General features: G+C 35.9%; 1 protein-coding gene across 14 annotated transcripts in view; it reads right to left on the reverse strand.

The window, feature by feature from the left end:
• MYO9A (myosin IXA) overlaps positions 1-18,109 on the reverse strand; it is a 291,871-nt gene that overhangs the window by 239,859 nt on the left and 33,903 nt on the right. For all 14 annotated transcript variants that reach the window (XM_086711106.1, XM_086711104.1, XM_086711107.1 and 11 more), the window contains one exon: positions 8,159-9,069. In XM_086711106.1, coding sequence (XP_086567232.1) covers positions 8,159-8,998 — 840 coding nt within the window. In that variant the 5' untranslated portion in view covers positions 8,999-9,069. The remainder of the gene's footprint in view (positions 1-8,158; positions 9,070-18,109) is intronic.

An 18,109-nucleotide genomic window follows, 5' to 3' on the forward strand; every position in this document is an offset into this window, starting at 1 on the left:
GTTTATCCCCAGAATGCCAAAATGGTTTACCAATCAAAAATCCATCAATATACAGGAAGAACAAATACTGCTAAAATGTCAACACTACCCAAAGCAATCTACATATTCAATGCAATACCTATCAAAATAACACCAGCATTCTTCACAGAGCTAGAACAAACAATCCTAAAACTTGTATGGAACCAAAAAAGACCCCGAATAGCCAAAGCAATCTTGAAAAAGAAAACCAGGGGCGCCTGGGTGGCGCAGCCGGTTAAGCGTCCGACTTCAGCCAGGTCACGATCTCGCGGTCCGGGAGTTCGAGCCCCGCGTCAGGCTCTGGGCTGATGGCTCAGAGCCTGGAGCCTGTTTCCGATTCTGTGTCTCCCTCTCTCTCTGCCCCTCCCCCGTTCATGCTCTGTCTCTCTCTGTCCCAAAAATAAATAAACGTTGAAAAAAAAAATTAAAAAAAAAAAAAAAAACCAAAGCAGGAGGCATCATAACCCCAGACTTCAAGCTGTATTACAAAGCTATAATCATTAAGACAGTGTGTTACTGGCACAAAAACAGACACTCAGATCAGTGGAAGAGAACAGAGAACCCAGAAATGGACCCACAAACATATGGCCAACTAATCTTTGACAAAGCAGGAAAGAATATCCAATGGAATAAAGACAGTCTCTTCAGCAAATGGTGCTGGGAAAACTGGACAGTGACATGCAGAAGAATGAACCTGGACTACTTTCTTACACCATACACAAAAATAAACTCAAAATGGATCAAAGGCCTAAACATTAGACAGGAAGCCATCAAAATCCTTGAGGAGAAAGCAGGCAGAAACCTCTTTGTGGCCGCCACAACTTCTTACTCAACACGTCTCCAGAGGCAAGGGAAACAAAAGCAAAAATGAACAACTGGGACCTTATCAACATAAAAAGCTTCTGCACAGTGAAGGAAACAATCAGCAAAACTAAAAGGCAACCAACAGAATGGGAGAACATATTTGCAAACGACATATCAGATAAAGGGTTAGTAACCAACATCTATAAAGAACTTATCAAACTCAACACCCAAAAAACAAATAATCCAGTGAAGAAATTGGCAAAAGACAGGACTAGACACTTCTCCAAAGAAGACATCCAGATGGCCAACCGACACATGAAAAAATGCTCAACATCACTCATCATCAGGGAAATACAAATCAAAACCACAATGAGATACCACCTCACACCTGTCAGGATGGCTAACATTAACACATCAGGCAACAACAGATGTTGGCGAGGATGCGGAGAAAGAGGATCTCTTTTGCACTGCTGGTGGGAATGCAAACCAGTGCAGCCACTCTGGAAAACAGTATGGAGGTTCCTCAAAAAATTAAAAATAGAACTACCCTATGACCCAGCAATTGCACTACTAGGTATTTATCCAAGGGATACAGGTGTGCTGTTTCAAAGGGACACAGGCACCCCCATGTTTATAGCAGCACTATCGACAATAGCCAAAGTATGGAAAGAGCCCAAGTGCACATTGACTGATGAATGGATAAAGATGTGGTATATATATACAATGGAGTATTACTCAGCAATCAGAAAGAATGAAATCTTGCCATTTGCAACTACGTGGATAGAACTAGAGAGTATTATGCTAAGCAAAATCAGAGAAAGACAAACATCATATGACTTCACTCATATGAGGACTTTAAGATACAAAACAGATGAACATAAGGGAAGGTAAGCAAAAATAATATAAAAACAGGGAGGGGGCAAAACATAAGAGACTCATAAATATGGAGAACAAACTGAGGGTTGCTGGAGGGGTTGTGGAAGGTGGGATGGGCTAAATGGGTAAGGGACATTAAGGAATCTACCCCTGAAATCATTGTTGCACTATATGCTAACTAACTTGGATATAAATTTTAAAAAATAAATTAAATTTTAAAAATCCATCAATATAATTTACCATATTAACAAACTATTCTTTTTTAAACCATATGACCATCTCAAATAGACAAGAAAAAGCATTTGACAAAATCCAACCTTTCCTGATAAAAACTCTAAACAAAGTAAGAATGAAAGGGAATGGACCTCAATCTAATAAAGAACATCTACACAAAACCAACAGCTATTATCACACTTAATGTTTAAGGCTAAATGCTTTCCCCCAAGACAAGAATGTTACTTTCACCGCATCTCTTCATACTGGAGTAACTAGTGAAATCTGTAGGAAAAAAAATTCCAACTGGAAGAAAGTAAATAAAACTGCCTTTTTGTTCACAAATATGACTTCTTATGTGGATAATCCAATAAAAATTTTAAAAAACTGAAATTAATATTTGTACCTAGCCAGCTTGTACAATACAAGATCAAAGTACCAATTTCAACTGTATCCCTATATACTAGGAAATAACAATTGAAAAATGTTAAGTACTGTTTATAAAAGCATCAATAAATACTGACAAATATATCTTACTATACATGTTCAAGCCCTATACATTAAAAACAACAGAATATTGCTCAGAGAAATTAAAGATGATCTTCATAAGTAGAGAAATAAACTTGTTCATGGGTCAGATGACTTAATATTGTTACCATATCACTTCTCTAAAAATTAAACTATAGATTTAACACTATCCCAAAGTCCCAAAAAACTTTTATAGAAAAACTGACAATTTAGTTCTAAAATTCATATGGAAATGCAAAGGCCTCGAATATCCAAAATAAGCAAAAGAAGGATTAATACTACCTAATTTCAAAATTATTATAAAGCTGCATAATGAAAGTAGCATGGCATTGTCATGAAGAAAAACGAATCAACAGGAGACAGAATGCTGAAATAAACCCACATATATATGTACAATTTTTTTGACAAAGACACAAAGGCAAACGAGGTAAAGGAAAAATAGTCTTTCAACAAAAAATAGTTTTGAAACAATTAGATACTCATAGGAAAACACTGGATCTATACACCATATACAAAATAAACTCAAAATTAATCATAGACCTGAATGCAAAACTGAAACTACAAAACTAATGAAAAAACAAAACAAAACATAGAACACTTTTGCAACCATGGTTTAGTCAAAGTTTTCTTAAATATGACACCAAAAACACAATCCATAAGAGAAAAAAAATGGTTAAACTGGATTTCATCAAAATTTAAAATTCTGCTCTTCAAAAGGTACTACTGAGAGATGGTTGTATTTGAGAGAAATTTCACCAAGGAGGTTAAAGATCTGTACAATGAAAACCAAAAGGCATTAATGACAAAAACTGACGACACAAATAAATTGAAATACATTACGTGCTCATGGAAGAATTCACATTGTTAAAATGTCCTCACTACCCCAAAGCAATCTACAAATATTTATAAGCGCCTGATGAATACCATTTTTTAAAATTAGGGATACCTAGGTGGCCCAGTTGGTTGAGCATCAGACTCTTGACTTCAGTTTGGGTCATGATACGGGGATCATTGGATAGAGCCCCACATCAGGCTCTGCACTGAGGAACTTGCTTGAAATTCTCTCTCTCCCTATGTCCTTCTCCCCCACTCACTCTCTCTCTCTCTCTCTCTCTCTCTCAAGAATAAACATTAAAAAAAACTTTTTAAATCAATAAAACCAAGAGCTGGTTCTTGAGACAGAGAAAGAGAGAAAGGGAGAGAAATATATAGCAACACAGGCCTAACTCAAGAAACAAGAAAAAGCTCAAACAATCTACATTAACAACTAAAGGAACCCAAAAAAAAAAAAAAAAAAAAAAAGAACAACAAATAAAGCCCAAGGTAAATAGAAGGAAGGAAATAATTAAGACCAGAGCAGAAATGAATGACATTAAGACTAAAAACAGCAATAGAAAAAAAATCAGCAGGGGCGCCTGAGGGACTCAGTCGGTTAAGCATCACGTCATGATCTCATGGTTTGTGAGTTCGAGCCCCACGTCAGGCTCTGTGCTGACAGCTCAGAGCTTGGAGATTGCTTCAAACTCTGTGTCTCTGTCTCTCTCTGTCCCTCCTCTGCTTGTGCTGTCTGTCTCCCTCTCTCTCAAAAATAAATAAACATTAAAAAAAATTTTAATCAATAAAACCAAGAGCTGGTTCTTTGAAAAGGTAAACAAAATTGAAAAACACTTAGCCAGACTCATCAAGAAAAAAAGAGGAAGGACCCAAATAAGTAATAGCAGAAATGAAAGAGAAGTAACAACTATCACAGAAATGTAAAGAATTATAAGAGAATACTACAAAAAATTATACACTAACAAGCTAGACAGCCTAGAAGTCTATAAATTACTAGAAACATATAATCTTCCAAAACTGAACAAAAGAGAAATAGAAAATCTAAGGCCAATTACAAGTAAATCAGTAATCAAAAAACTACCAAAAAATAAAAGTCCAGGACAGATTCACAGACGAATTTTACCAAACATTTAGAAAAGAGTTAACACCTATTCTCATCAAACTATACCAAAAAATACAAGAGGAAGGAAAGCTTCCAAATAAATTCACAAGGCCAGCATTACTCTGATGATAAAAATCAAAAAACAACACACACACACACACGCACACACACACACATCCCTACAGGCCAATATCCTTGATAAACATAGATGCAAAATTCCTCAACAAAATATTAGCAAACCACATACAACAATACATTAAAAAGATCATTCACCACAATCAAGTAAGACTTACTCCATGGATGTAAGAATGGCTCAAGATTTGCAAATCAATGTGATACACAGCATCAACAAAACAAAGGATAAAAATCATATCATCATCTCAAAAGGTGCAGAAAACAAAACCCATTTGACAAAATTTAAATTCCATTCATGGTAAAAACTCTCAACAAAGTGGGGTTAGAGAGCACATACATCTATATAAGAAAGACTATATATATGAAAAACCCACAGCTAACATCACACTCAATGGTGAAACAAAGAGCTTCTCCTCTAAGATCAGGAACAAGACAAATATGTCCACTCTTGCCACTTTTACTCAACACAGTACTCAAAGTCCTATCCACAACAATCAGACAAGAAAAAGAAGAGGCACCACACTGGTAAAGAAGTTACACTATCTCTATTTGCAGATGACATGATACTACACATAGAAAATCCTAAAGACTCCACCAAAAAGCGATTCGAAATAATAAATGAATTTGGTAAAGATGCATGATACAAAGTTAATATTCAGAAATTGGTAGCATTTTTATACACTAATTAACAGAGCAGCACATAGAGAAATTAAGAAAACAAGACCATTTACTAGTGCACCAAAAAGAATAATAAAGTACCTAAGAATAAACTTAACCAAAGAAGTGAAAGACCTATACTCAAAAACTACAAAATAACTGATTGAAGAAACTGAAGATGACACAAACAAATGGAAAGATATTCCAAGCTCATGGATTGGAAGAATTCATATTGTTGAAATGTCTATACTACCCAAAGCAATCTATACATTCAATGCAATCTCTATCAAAATACCAACAAGATTTTTTTTAAAACCTAGAACAAATAATAGTAAAATCTCTTCAGAATCAAAAAAGACCTGGAATAACCAAAGCAATCTTGACAAAGAAAAACAAAGCTAGAGGTATCACAATTCCACATTCCAAGATATACTACTAAGGTGTAATAATCAAAACAGTACAGTACTGGCACAAAAATAGACACACAGATCAATGGCACAGAATAGAGCACCGAGAAATAAACCATTTATATGGTCAATTAATCTACGACAAAGGAAGCAAGAACATATAATGAGAGACATTCTCTTCAATAAATAGTGCTGGAAAAACTGGACAGCTACATGCAGAAGAATGAAATTGAACCACCTTGTAACACCATACACAAAAATAGACTCAAATTGAATTAAACCTAAATGTGACACCTGAAACCATAAAAATCCTAAAATAGAACACAAGTAGTAATTTCTCTGGCATCAGCCAAAGTGACATTTTTCTAGATATGTCTCATAAGGCAAGGAAAACAAAAGCAAAAATAAGCAATTGGGACCACACCAATAAAAAAAATTTTTTTTTTCAAAGCTTTTGTACAGTGAAGGAAACCAACAACAAACAAAAAGACAACCTACTGAGAGGGAGAAAATATCTGCAAATAATATATCAATAAGGTAATATCTAAAATATATTTAAAAATATATATATATAACTCAACACACACAAAAAAAAAGCCAAAAAGAAAATTAAAATGGGCAGAGGACCCATTTTATTTATCCAAAGAAGACATACAAATGGCCATGAAAAAATGCTCAACATCAGTCATCATCAGGGAAATACAAATCAAATCCAGCTCAACATCAGTCATCATCAGGGAAATACAAATCAAAACCACAATGAGATATTACCTTACACCTATCAGAATGGCTAAAATCAAAAACGCAAGAGGGGTGCCTGGGTGGCTCAGTCAGTTAAGCATCTGACTTTGGCTCAGGTCATGATCTCATGCGCTGAGCTCTGTGCTGACAGCTCAGAGCCGGAAGCTTGCTTCGGATTCTGGGTTTCCCTCTCTCTCTGTCCCTCCCCAACTGGCACTCTGTCTCTCTCAAAAATTATAAACATTAAAAAAAATTTAAGAAAATCCAATAAAAAATTAGGCAATAAATTTTGACAGATACTTCACCAAAGAAGATATATAGAGGGCAAACAAACACATGAAAATGTGCTCACAGCATTAGTCATTATAGAATGCAAATTAAAACCTCAGTAAGATACCACTGTATATATATTTGAATGGCTAAAATTTAAAAGAATGACTATATCAAGGGTTAGCAGGGATATGGAGTAACTGGAACTGTCACACACTGCCTGGTGGGAATATAAAATGTAAGTATAAACACTGTAGAAAAAGTTGGCAGTTTCTTAAAAAGTTAAGCATATACCTATCATATAACCCAGTCATTCCACTCCTAGGTATTCACCCAAAGTAAAGTGTATGTCCACACAAAGACTTGTATAAAGCTTTATGTGCAAGAGTGAATAACTAGCAATAATCTAAAAGTCCATTACCAGGTAAATGGATAAATGCAAAGCATCATGCACCCATGCAGTGGAATTCTACCTTAGCAAAAGGAATGAATTACTGACACATACAACCTGGATGAATCTTGAAATAATTATACCAAGAGAAATCAAACATAAAAGAGTATATGGTATATGATTCCATTTATACAAAATTATAGAAATCACAAACTAATCTATAGTGTAAGTGTGTAAGTGGTTTCTTACACTATACTTACACTTTGTGAATCACAAAGAAACTTTGGGAATAATGGATGTATTCGGTATCTTGACTGTGACAGTGGCTTAATTAGCATATATACATGTCAAATTTTATCGAATTGTACATTTCCAATATGTGCAGTTTGCTGTATCTCAGTTATACCTCACAAAATCTCTTTTAAAAAATTGGTAATATTGGGGCGCCTGGGTGGCTCAGTTGGTTGGGCAACCAACTTCAGCTCAGGTCATGAACTCACGGTTCATGGGTTCAAGCTTGGCGTCGGGCTCTGTGCTGACAGCCCAGCATGGAGCCTGCGTCAGATTCTGGGTCTCTTTCTCTCTCTGCCCCTCCCCCACTCATGCTCTGTTTCTCTCTGTCTCAAAAATAAACATAAAAAAATTTTTTTTAATAAAAAAATAGGTAATACTACCTTTTCCTTTCAACTCTAAAACAAAAAGTGTATTCTTTTTCCTTTCTACCTTTGGTACTATTACTTCTAAAACATTATAGAACTAAAACTTTTTTTCCCATATTCTCTACATTTTCAAAACTGAACCCTTAGAATTCAATACTAGGCACACATGTTAAAGTTGCAAAGATACAAATAGATTGATGAGAATATTTTCCCCAACACCTAATTCCACAACCCAATTACAGACAGGAGTCCTGTGCTGGCTATTTCCCTTTATAGGGGGATACATACGACTCCAATCATCGCTTACTTCATCACTATGACCCAAAAACACCTTTGAAAAATATACTGCCACTGTCATACCCTTTAATCTTCCACGCTGCCTTTTTTGCTTTCCCATCTTCCAGTTTTCCTTGGTAACTAAAAATGATATCTATACTTGTGGTTTCATTACATTTTCTCACATTTACAAAAAATTTTTTCAAAGACATGTTTAAGAGTAAGAAAACTATTTCTACACACTTACCTCAAGTACTGGTCCAGCTCCAAGAATAATTTGTTCCACTCCACTGGCAAATCCTTTCTGACTGAGTGCAGTAAGGTGGTGTATAAGAAAGTTTGTGCTTTGAGTCTTCCCAGAACCACTCTCTCCTGAAATCACAATGCACTGATTCTTTTTGCGCTGAAGCATGGCATGATAAGCTACATCAGCCACAGCATAAATGTGGGGCTCCAATTTTCCCAATTGGTGGTTATCATACATTTTGACATATTTGGGATTATAAATAGGAAGAAACTTGAATGGGTTAATAACTATTAGAATACTGCCAACATAGGTATAAATTTTTTCATGCTTAAAGCGATTTCGTAGGTTTTCTAAGAGAGTTTTCTCATTCAAATCAGGTAAGCTACATAAATCATCAAAGTCTTTTTGTTGAGGCTGTGGAAGAAAACCCCGCTCCATCATCCTACGACGTTCTTCTGTTACCCGTAGCCATGACTGCAGACTACCATAATGGATTGATCCATCAAGGTTTTTTTCTCTCAGAAGAAAGCGATAGTCCTCTCCACTCAGGCGATTTTCTAGAGCCATTCGGGGCCACAACATCATTCGCTGAACTGGACAGTCTGTTGGATTGAGTATCCATTCTTCTCCACCAAATTCCTTTACTTCTGCAAGAACATAACATTTTGTTTTGTCAAGATGAAGTCTGTTTATAAGAGAGTCAATCACCTCAGCAGCTGTGGAGTTTTTTCTGGCAGGAATTGGACAGTAGATAGTCCCTTCTGAAATTGTCCCAGGATATATATGTAACGTATGTTCATTATCCTCAAAGCGTCGTCTTCCTCCATCATTTATATTCATATTGGATCCTGTCCCATCAGCATGGATAGTATGTGTCCAAGACCCTGCAAACCATTTTCATGGCAAAAGAACTGTAACATAAAAGATGTGAAACATTTAGAAATCATATAAACAATCTTTACCTTCTGATGCTCAAGAAAGAAAGGCTTAAATCATGTTGATTACATCTTTTAGAACATAATATCCTAATTCTTAGTCTAGAAAGTCTTGAAAACAGTCTGAGACCACGTAATATTACATTTTATTGCCCAAATCTGGACACTTTCTCCAAAAGCAACTTGCCAAAGATTTTTCCATGTTTTATCATACTAATAATGCAAAATCCAGAGTGCAAATAAAAATTATTTTGTACTCTATCTCAAATGTTTCCAAAGTACCTGAGATTAGAGTCAAGTTCTTTCTTTATATTTAAAGAGACTTGCCAAAGACTAGATTAAAAAGGGCAGAATAATCATACAGATCACCCTGCACCCAAAAGCTCTTATGGATAAAGCAAAAACACAAAACAATGCCATCAATGAAGCCAAATTTTTGTGAAATTAAAAACAGTAAGAAGATGATATTAACAACACAGGAAATAATAGATGTTGAAGAGGATGTGGAGAAAGGGGAACCCTCTAACACTGTTGGTGGGAATACAAACTGGTGCAGTCACTCTGGAAAACAGTATGGAAGTTCCTCAAAAAATTAAAAATAGAACTTCGCTATGATCCAGCACTACTATTTACCCAAAGGATAAAAAAATACTAATTCAAAGGGATACATGCACCTCAATGTTTGCAGCAGCATTATCAGCAATAGCCAAATTATGGTAAGAGCCCAAATATCTATCAACTGATGAATGGATAAAGATGTGAGATACACACACATACACACACACACACACACACACACACACACACACACACAATGGAGTATTACTCGGCCATAAAAAAAGAATGAAATCTTGCCATTTCCAACAATGTGGATGGAACTAGTGTATTATGCTAAGCGAAATAAGTCAGAGAAAGACAAATACCATATGATTTCACTCATAAGTGGAATTTAAGAAACAAAACAAAGGAACATGTAGGGGAGAGAGGAAAACCAAGAAACAGACTCTAAACTATAGAGAATAGACTGATTGTTACCAGAAAACAGATGGGTGGGGAGGATGGATTAAATAGGTGATAGGAATTAAGGAGGACACTTGTGATAAGCACTAGGTATTGAACTGAATCACAAAAAAGCTACACCTGAAATTAATATTATACTGTATGTTAACTAACTGGAATTTAAATAAAAGCTTGAAAAAAAACCATTAAGAAGATGAGATTAAATAAAAAAATCAAACTAGATAAAATTATAACTAAGAAAATATGAGAGAAACCTGCTATAGAATAGATATATTTTCAAGGACTTTTGGGCTCTCTCTCTACCTCTCCTAACAACAACAAAGATCCTGCCCCCGGCTTGCTGATAAAATTATATAGCTGATACTATTATAACTTTTATTCAACCTTCCCTTTTCCTTCAAGGTTACCTTTTTATCTAACCTTATTTCATTTCTTACACGTATTCTGCATATCCTTCCAATCTTCTCAAACCCCATGTACATAACACCTCCAGAATGATTTCAACTTTGGCATCCCACTGAGAAAATAGCATTTTCCAACTCAAAATGTATCCCTATTTTCATCTCATCTTAGTTTTTCCATTCTAGTCTACAAAGAAAATATATCCCATGTCCTTTCCAGGGTTAATAAAACCTATTTCTTATCATCTCCATCAAACTTGCCCCATCAGAGAATCATCCTCACATGTTACCACTTTCCTTTTTTATTTCATCCTTTAACATACAAAGATGCTGTTATTTTTTTTAAATACCTTCAGTTACTTCTCTCTCATAATATTACATATTTTTAAAAGTTCTCAAGTGAAGAAACTCTGTTTTGTTTTTTCCTAGATGAACTTTCAAACACAGAGAATATTATGGAACATATAAAAAAGCAGTCATATAGCTACCACCGAATTCAACAAGTTTGAAAACTGCTGTAATTACTCCAGATCAGTTTACAAACAACATATTAGAGATAAAGCTCCTTCTTTTGCTCTGCAGAGAGAACCACTGTCCTGTTTCTATATTTTTATTACACATGTGGGTCTCCATGAATTATAGATAGTACTGTTTCACTCTTTTAGGCTTTAAAAAAATGGTGTCATACCATACTTAATAGTCTGCATCTCACGTTAACATTGTCTTTTCTATTTATAAGTGCTGATACATGTAAAAGTTCATTAACTGCCAAATAATATGCCAATTAATGTTTATTAATTGTTACAAATGTACTGGGGTGGGGGGGATGTAGATATTGGGGGAGACTATGTATGTATGGGGGGAGGTTGGGGGGTTCTGGATCTTCTGTTCAAATTTGCTGTGAACCTAACCTAAAACTGCTCTTAAAAGCAAGGTCTTTGTTTTTAAATCCCATTGGATGATTTATACCACAATTTATCAATCCACTGTCCTTCTAGTGAACACTTGGAATGTTTCCAATATTACACTATTAAAACAATGCTGCAGATCTCATACATGTCTCTTCGTATGTCTTTCCTAGAATTTCTCTGGGCTTTAGACCTAGAATCGTTGGGTTTTAAGCACATTCAACTTTACTAGATATTAACAAAACACTCTCCAAAGTAGTTGTACCAACTATTTCACAGCAAGTGTAGGAAGGGCTCAAGTTTCTCTGCCTCCTTACCAATAAAAGTATTGTCAGACTTGAGTTTCTGCCAGTGTAAGTGTAAAAAGGTATCTCATTACTTTAATTTGCATTGCCCTGTTTATTAGAATGAGGATGAGCAACACTTACCATTTGCCATTTGGACTATGTTGCTTATTCATTTCTGTTTTTTGGGTTGTCTTTTCTTTATTGGTTTAAATGAGTTTTTCATATAGCCTGGATACTAATCAATTTTCAGTTAAATGTGTGATAATTATCTCCTACCTATTAGTGCCTTAGCTTTCTATTTTATTCACAATGCCTTTTGCCATAGAGTTTTTAATAGTCAAATTTATCAATCCTTTACAGGTTATGATTTCTTTTTTAGTAAATTACAGTAACAACAATTGTAGTGAACTCTTATTGTGTGTTTATTTATACCAGTCATTTTTCTAAGCATTTCACATTTTATTTCTCACAATTCCTGAGGGCTGTACAGTTTTACCATTATCATCCTCATTTTACAAATGAGAAAACAAGAAAGATTACATAACTTGCCCAAAGTCATAACTAGCATGTGAGAAAGTTGATATTTGAAGCAGTTCGTCTGGCTCTAAAACCTACATGGCGTTATCTCCTGGTATAGTTTTTAAAAATCCCTCCTCATCCTGAAGACATAAAGTTATCCATCCTGCATTTTCTTCGAAAAGGCCTAAGGTTTTTCTTTTCTCATTTATGTACTTAATCCATACAGAATTTATTTTCATAGCACTCTTATTTTCATGCCAAATCAGATTAGCAATTTAATCAGCACCTCAATGAAGAGTCCAATCTCTCCCTTGATTTATAATGCCACCTCTGTCATGTAGCTAATTCCATATAAATATCAAGGTGTTCTGGGCTCTGTATTCTCTTCCAGTAGTCTATCTGTCCATCCCTGAATCTATCTTAATTACTATACCTCTATAATAAGTTTTGATGGAAGGCATATCATTTCAATTTGTTCTTCTTTAATGTTACTTTGACTCTTTACCATAAGAATTTTAAGATCAGCATGTCCACTACCACGAAAAAAAAAACCTTCTGACATTTTTTGATGTTTATTTTTTTGAGAGAGAGAGCACGCACATGCACAAGCTGGGGAGAGGCAGAGAGAGGAAGACACAAAATCTGAAGCAGGGGCTCCAGGCTCCGTGCTGACAGCAGAGAGCTCGACATGGGACTGGAACTCATGAACTGTGAGATCACGACCTAAGCTAAAATCAGACACTTAACCGACTGAGACACCCAGGCACCCCCAAAACCTTCTGATATTTTGACTGACACTACACTGATTTCATAGATTAATACTGGGAAAACAGACATCCTATTGACTTCCCTTTCATGAAAATCACACTGTTGTTTTACACTAGCTTTCACTTCTAAAGTTTCTGTCATTTTCATATCCACCTGATCTTTTTTCTACCTTAAGTGCCATAACTGGGTTTTTTTGCTTTGTTTGGCTTATTTTAGAAAGAGAAAGAGCGTAAGTGGGGGAAAGGGGTAAAGGAGGAGAGACAGAATTCCAAGCAGACTTCACACTCAGCACAGAGCCCGAATCAGGGCTCGATCCCACAACCCTGGAATCATAACCTGAGCCAAAATCAAGTCAGATGCTCAACCGAGCCCCCCCTCCATTGCCCCCATAATTGTTTTAAGGGATATTACTCACTCTTCTTCTTGAAAATATTAAATATAAAATTTTATTTTTTTCAGTGAAGCATTTTTTTTTTTTTTTAATTTTTTTTTTCAACGTTTATTTATTTTTGGGACAGAGAGAGACAGAGCATGAAGGGGGGAGGGGCAGAGAGAGGGAGTCACAGAATCGGAAGCAGGCTCCAGGCTCTGAGCCATCAGCCCAGAGCCTGACGCGGGGCTCGAACTCACGGACCGCGAGATCGTGACCTGGCTGAAGTCGGACGCTTAACCGACTGCGCCACCCAGGCGCCCCCAGTGAAGCATTTTAATGTCATCCAAAGTAAACTGCTCTTCAGATTTATTTCATATCATTCTCGGCACTAGATGGCTAATTTGTTTGAAAATTTAGATGTACAGGTGTACTTTCTGATGGAAATTTTTTTTTGTTTTTCATATAAACATTTACTGAGAACCCACTATTTACTACTTTGTTTTAATATAACCACAATACCATTAATCACACCTTTAAAAATTAACAATTTTTAATATTACTGGTCAACGTTCAATTTCCCGTTATCTCATAAATATGTTTCTTACTGGTGGTCTGTTCAAATCAGAAGATATGTCCTACACTCAAGGAAACTCAAACCTCAGCTTCTGTACCTGCAAGGTCCCAGCCACAGCCCTACTCACTGCTTTGTGTTCTACTGCCTTTCTGAAACAGGAATGTTTACCTTTTCTGCACCCCATTTATGTCAACTTGATTTTTCTTTTTGCTTCATCAATCATAGCTTTGTGTTTGGAAAAGAGGGTTTGCCTCAAAATATCACTAACAAATACATCTTGACAGCAGGCCATTAGCGTTTATCAAAATCATCTGGGCAATGTTTTAAAAATATACATTTCTAAGCCCAATAATGGTTCTGAGATTGGGAAATCTAGGCACTTCTGTTGTTGCTGGTCCAAAAAATAGTATTTGACAATCAATGGTTTATGTTTCCACTCTCCACTCCTTTACCACTCTTCCCACATAGCAAGCTCTGCCAATATTCTTTGAAAATGTCACCAATTACCATAAAGTTGCCAAATCCAACGGCCTCTTCTGAATCCTCATCTTAACACGGCACTCTATAGCATTTGACTAAGAAAGCCATCTTCTCGTTCTTGAAACTGCCCTCACATGATAATTATTTTTCTTGTAATCTTCCTGATAGGCTCACTCTTTTTCTGATTCACTCTCAGAGCTTCTTGTCCATGACCTCAATTTAAAAAAAAAAAATAACAACAACAACAAAATCTCCCAGTTTCTGGCCTCAACCCAGTGCTCTTCTATCTAAATGACTTTATCTAATCCACTGTCTATAATTTATACCACTACCTGTTATCAATGGATGTTTCTGCACTACAATGACAGTGACCATATGGTCCACAAAGCCAAAAATGTTTACTATATGGCCCTTAAATGAAACAGGTTAGGGGTGCCTGGATGGCTCAGTCGGTTGAGCAACCAACTCTTGGTTTCAGCTCAGGTTGTGATCTCACAGTTCATGAGATTGAGCCCCGCATCAGGCTCCATACGGACAGCATGGAGACTGCTTGGGATTCTCTCTCTCTGCCCCTCCCCCAAGCTCGCTCTCAAAAATATATAAATAAACTTTAAAAAAAAAAAAGTTTGCCAACTTCTATTCTAGGCTAACCCCTAAAAAAATTAGAAAAAAGGTATAACTTCCCAACTAACACTGTGAAAAAAATGGAATGATTAAAAAATAATCAATTTAAAGGAAGGCAAAAAGGAAGGGGGTCCTGGGTGGAGTCAAAACAGATGGAACAAATGGAAAGCAAACTAAATGTATCAATAACTACATTAAATGGAAATGCTCCACTTAAAAGAAAAAGATTACCAAGAGATTTTTAAAATCCAACTATATTGTTTTTAATAAACACGCATTTATGATCTGATCAAGATCTGAAAGTTTAAAAAAATTCCATATACCATCTAAATTCTAGACAAAAAAAAAAGTCAGTACAATCAAAATAACATCAAGCAAAATAAAAAAAGAAAGTTGAGTTAAATATCTCTTAGGTCCCTTTTAGCCCTTACATACTGTAATTCTAGGTTTAGGCCTGAAATGAAGGTCTCTGGATATTACTGGGGACTCTGAAAAGTAGGAAGTAAGAAGTTAAGGAAGAAGTGGGAGAAGACAGATTGGCAAGTAAATTAGCAGACATTGGTCAAATCTGCTATAAAGAAAAAAGGGAGAAGTATGAGTGAATCATTTGTTAGGGGGCTTGGGAGCACATCTTTATGGTTATAAATAGAATCAAGTAGAGAAGCAGAAACTGAAAACTTAAGAAAATGAAGGTCTATCTGATGAGCCAAGGTTCTTCAATAAGACAAACTAAATGAGAATGAGATTTAGGTCAAAGATGGACAGGTGCATCTCTCAGAAAGTAAAAAACATACTCTCTTCTTTTCCTTAAAGAATTTAAAGAAAAAAAAAAGATTGAGAAAAAGCTTTTTAGGTAAGATGTGACAAATGTGCATGTTAGCTCATCTTCACAACTAGATAGCACATAGGAGCCCAGTTTTACTTATAGTAGGTCAATGTCAAGTAAAAGCCAAATTGAGTGCTGAAAGAAAATACATTTTGTAATATTTCAACTAAAGAAAAGGTGATGGAATAAATTAGTTATCAGATGACACACTATAGATAGGTACATGGACAGCTAACCGGTTTCATCTGTGCAGTAGATAATCCGGCCCTTTTAATGAAAGTACAGTACTGCATTTGCCTTTGAAGAACTACTCCTCCTCCCTTGCCATTTGACACAGCACACTTTGAATAGACCAACCTCATCCCCTAGCTAGGGGAGGAAGGGTGGTATCAGTCGTGACCCAGACCCAGCTAATCAATTATTCCATTCCCACTGGCAACAGCGGCTGCTCATAGAGATTCCATATTGGAACTTTGCTGCATTTTCTTTTCTGCTGGGCTGGTTATCCAGAAATATGTAAATCTAAAACTGTTTGCAGCCATCTTTCCTGAATGCACAGAAGTCCTTACACAGTAAAAGAAAATGAACAAATACATACAGCAAAACCTAATCAACATTGTTTGGGCTACTGAAGCTAGCTGTGCCTCAAATAAACTCCACCACTGAACTTCCTTAAGTGTGACAATCAATTCCCTTTTACCCTGAGCTACTTTGAGCTGGGTTTCTGTTCTCTGCAATCAAAGGAACTCACTTTAATAGGTAACACTTCAGTGCAATACCCTTTCACAATTTAGGTATCTCTTGTTATCCAAATTACTGATATCTAAAAATGTCACAGTCTAGGGGCATTTGGGTGGCTCAGTTGGTCAAGCATCCAATTTCGGCTTAAGTCAGGATCTCACAGTTTGTGAGTCTGAGCCCGCATCAGGCTCTGTGTGGATAGTGCAGAGCCTGAAGCATATGTGGAGTTCTGTGTCTCCCTCTCTCTCTGCCCCTCCCCTGCTCACACTCTGTCTCTCTCAAAAGTAAACATTAAAAAAAAATTTAAATAGGGGCACCTGGGTGGCTCAGTCTGTTAATTATCTGACTTCAACTCAGGTCATGACCTCGCAGTTCGTGAGTTCGAGTCCCATGTCAGGCTCTGTGCTGACAGCTCGGAGCCTGGAGCTTGCTTCAGATTCTGTGTCCCTCTCTCTCTCTGCCCCTTCCCCGCGTGTGCTCTGTCTCGGTCTCTCTCTCAAAAATAAATAAACATTAAAAAAAATTTTTTTAATTTAAATTTCACAGTCTAAGCTCAGGAACCAAATATATTTGAATAAACTTTTAGGTGCTTACTTCACAATCATGCTATTTGCTATCCAAACTTGGGGAACCAAATAGATTCAAATAGGGCAGCACCCCCTGACATCCAAATTCCCTATCCAAACTAAAGATTGGGTAAAACAGATTTAGATGGTGAATGATACCTGTAATGACAGTCATGCAGAAGAAATATGGCAAGGGATGTATAATATGATGTCAACTGAAAAAACAAAATATAAAACTACACATAAAGGCATATATATATTAAATAAGGACAAATATATTAGACTTTTGAGTAATCTTCAAAATTCCTTTTTATAGTTTTCATCAAAAATAAGTTTGATGTGCATTACCTCATTTGAGTTGAACAGGAAATCTCTGAGACAGGTAACAAGTTAATACCTGTCAAATTAGAAAATTAAGGCTTACAGAGCAAAAAAGTCTATGTAAATTTACCTTATGATAAAGATAGCATTTCAAACCAGCAGATAAAAAGAGTATGGATAAATGACTGATTGAGAGAATAAAATAACTTATATTATGCATATAAAGAATTAAGCACTTTACTGGCACTTATGGAGCAATTACACATAGCTGTACCAGTTATAAATAAAATTATTTAATATGTTTTTTCCCTATCCCAAAGTAATATTTCGAAAGTATATGCTAACAGAGGGAAACAATGCGGTCAGACAGTTGCTGTGGTCAGTAGGGTGTGGTTCAGAATAGGCCAGCTTATGCTGTTATTCAGTGGTCTGAGAAGAAACTAATTATAGAGGAAAACTGTGGTGAAGAATGAAAATAGGGAATACAGAGCTTCCTTTAAATTAGAAGTTCATTTAAAAAAAAGAAGTAACTAAAGATTTTTAATGTCATATTTTGCATCTGTGTACTAATAAAATTTAATTTTCAAAAAATTTTTATAGCTGCTTTT

This window comes from Puma concolor, chromosome B3 (assembly GCF_028749965.1).
Source record: "Puma concolor isolate L17-30 chromosome B3, mPumCon1.1.hap2, whole genome shotgun sequence".
Lineage (NCBI taxonomy): Eukaryota > Metazoa > Chordata > Mammalia > Carnivora > Felidae > Puma > Puma concolor.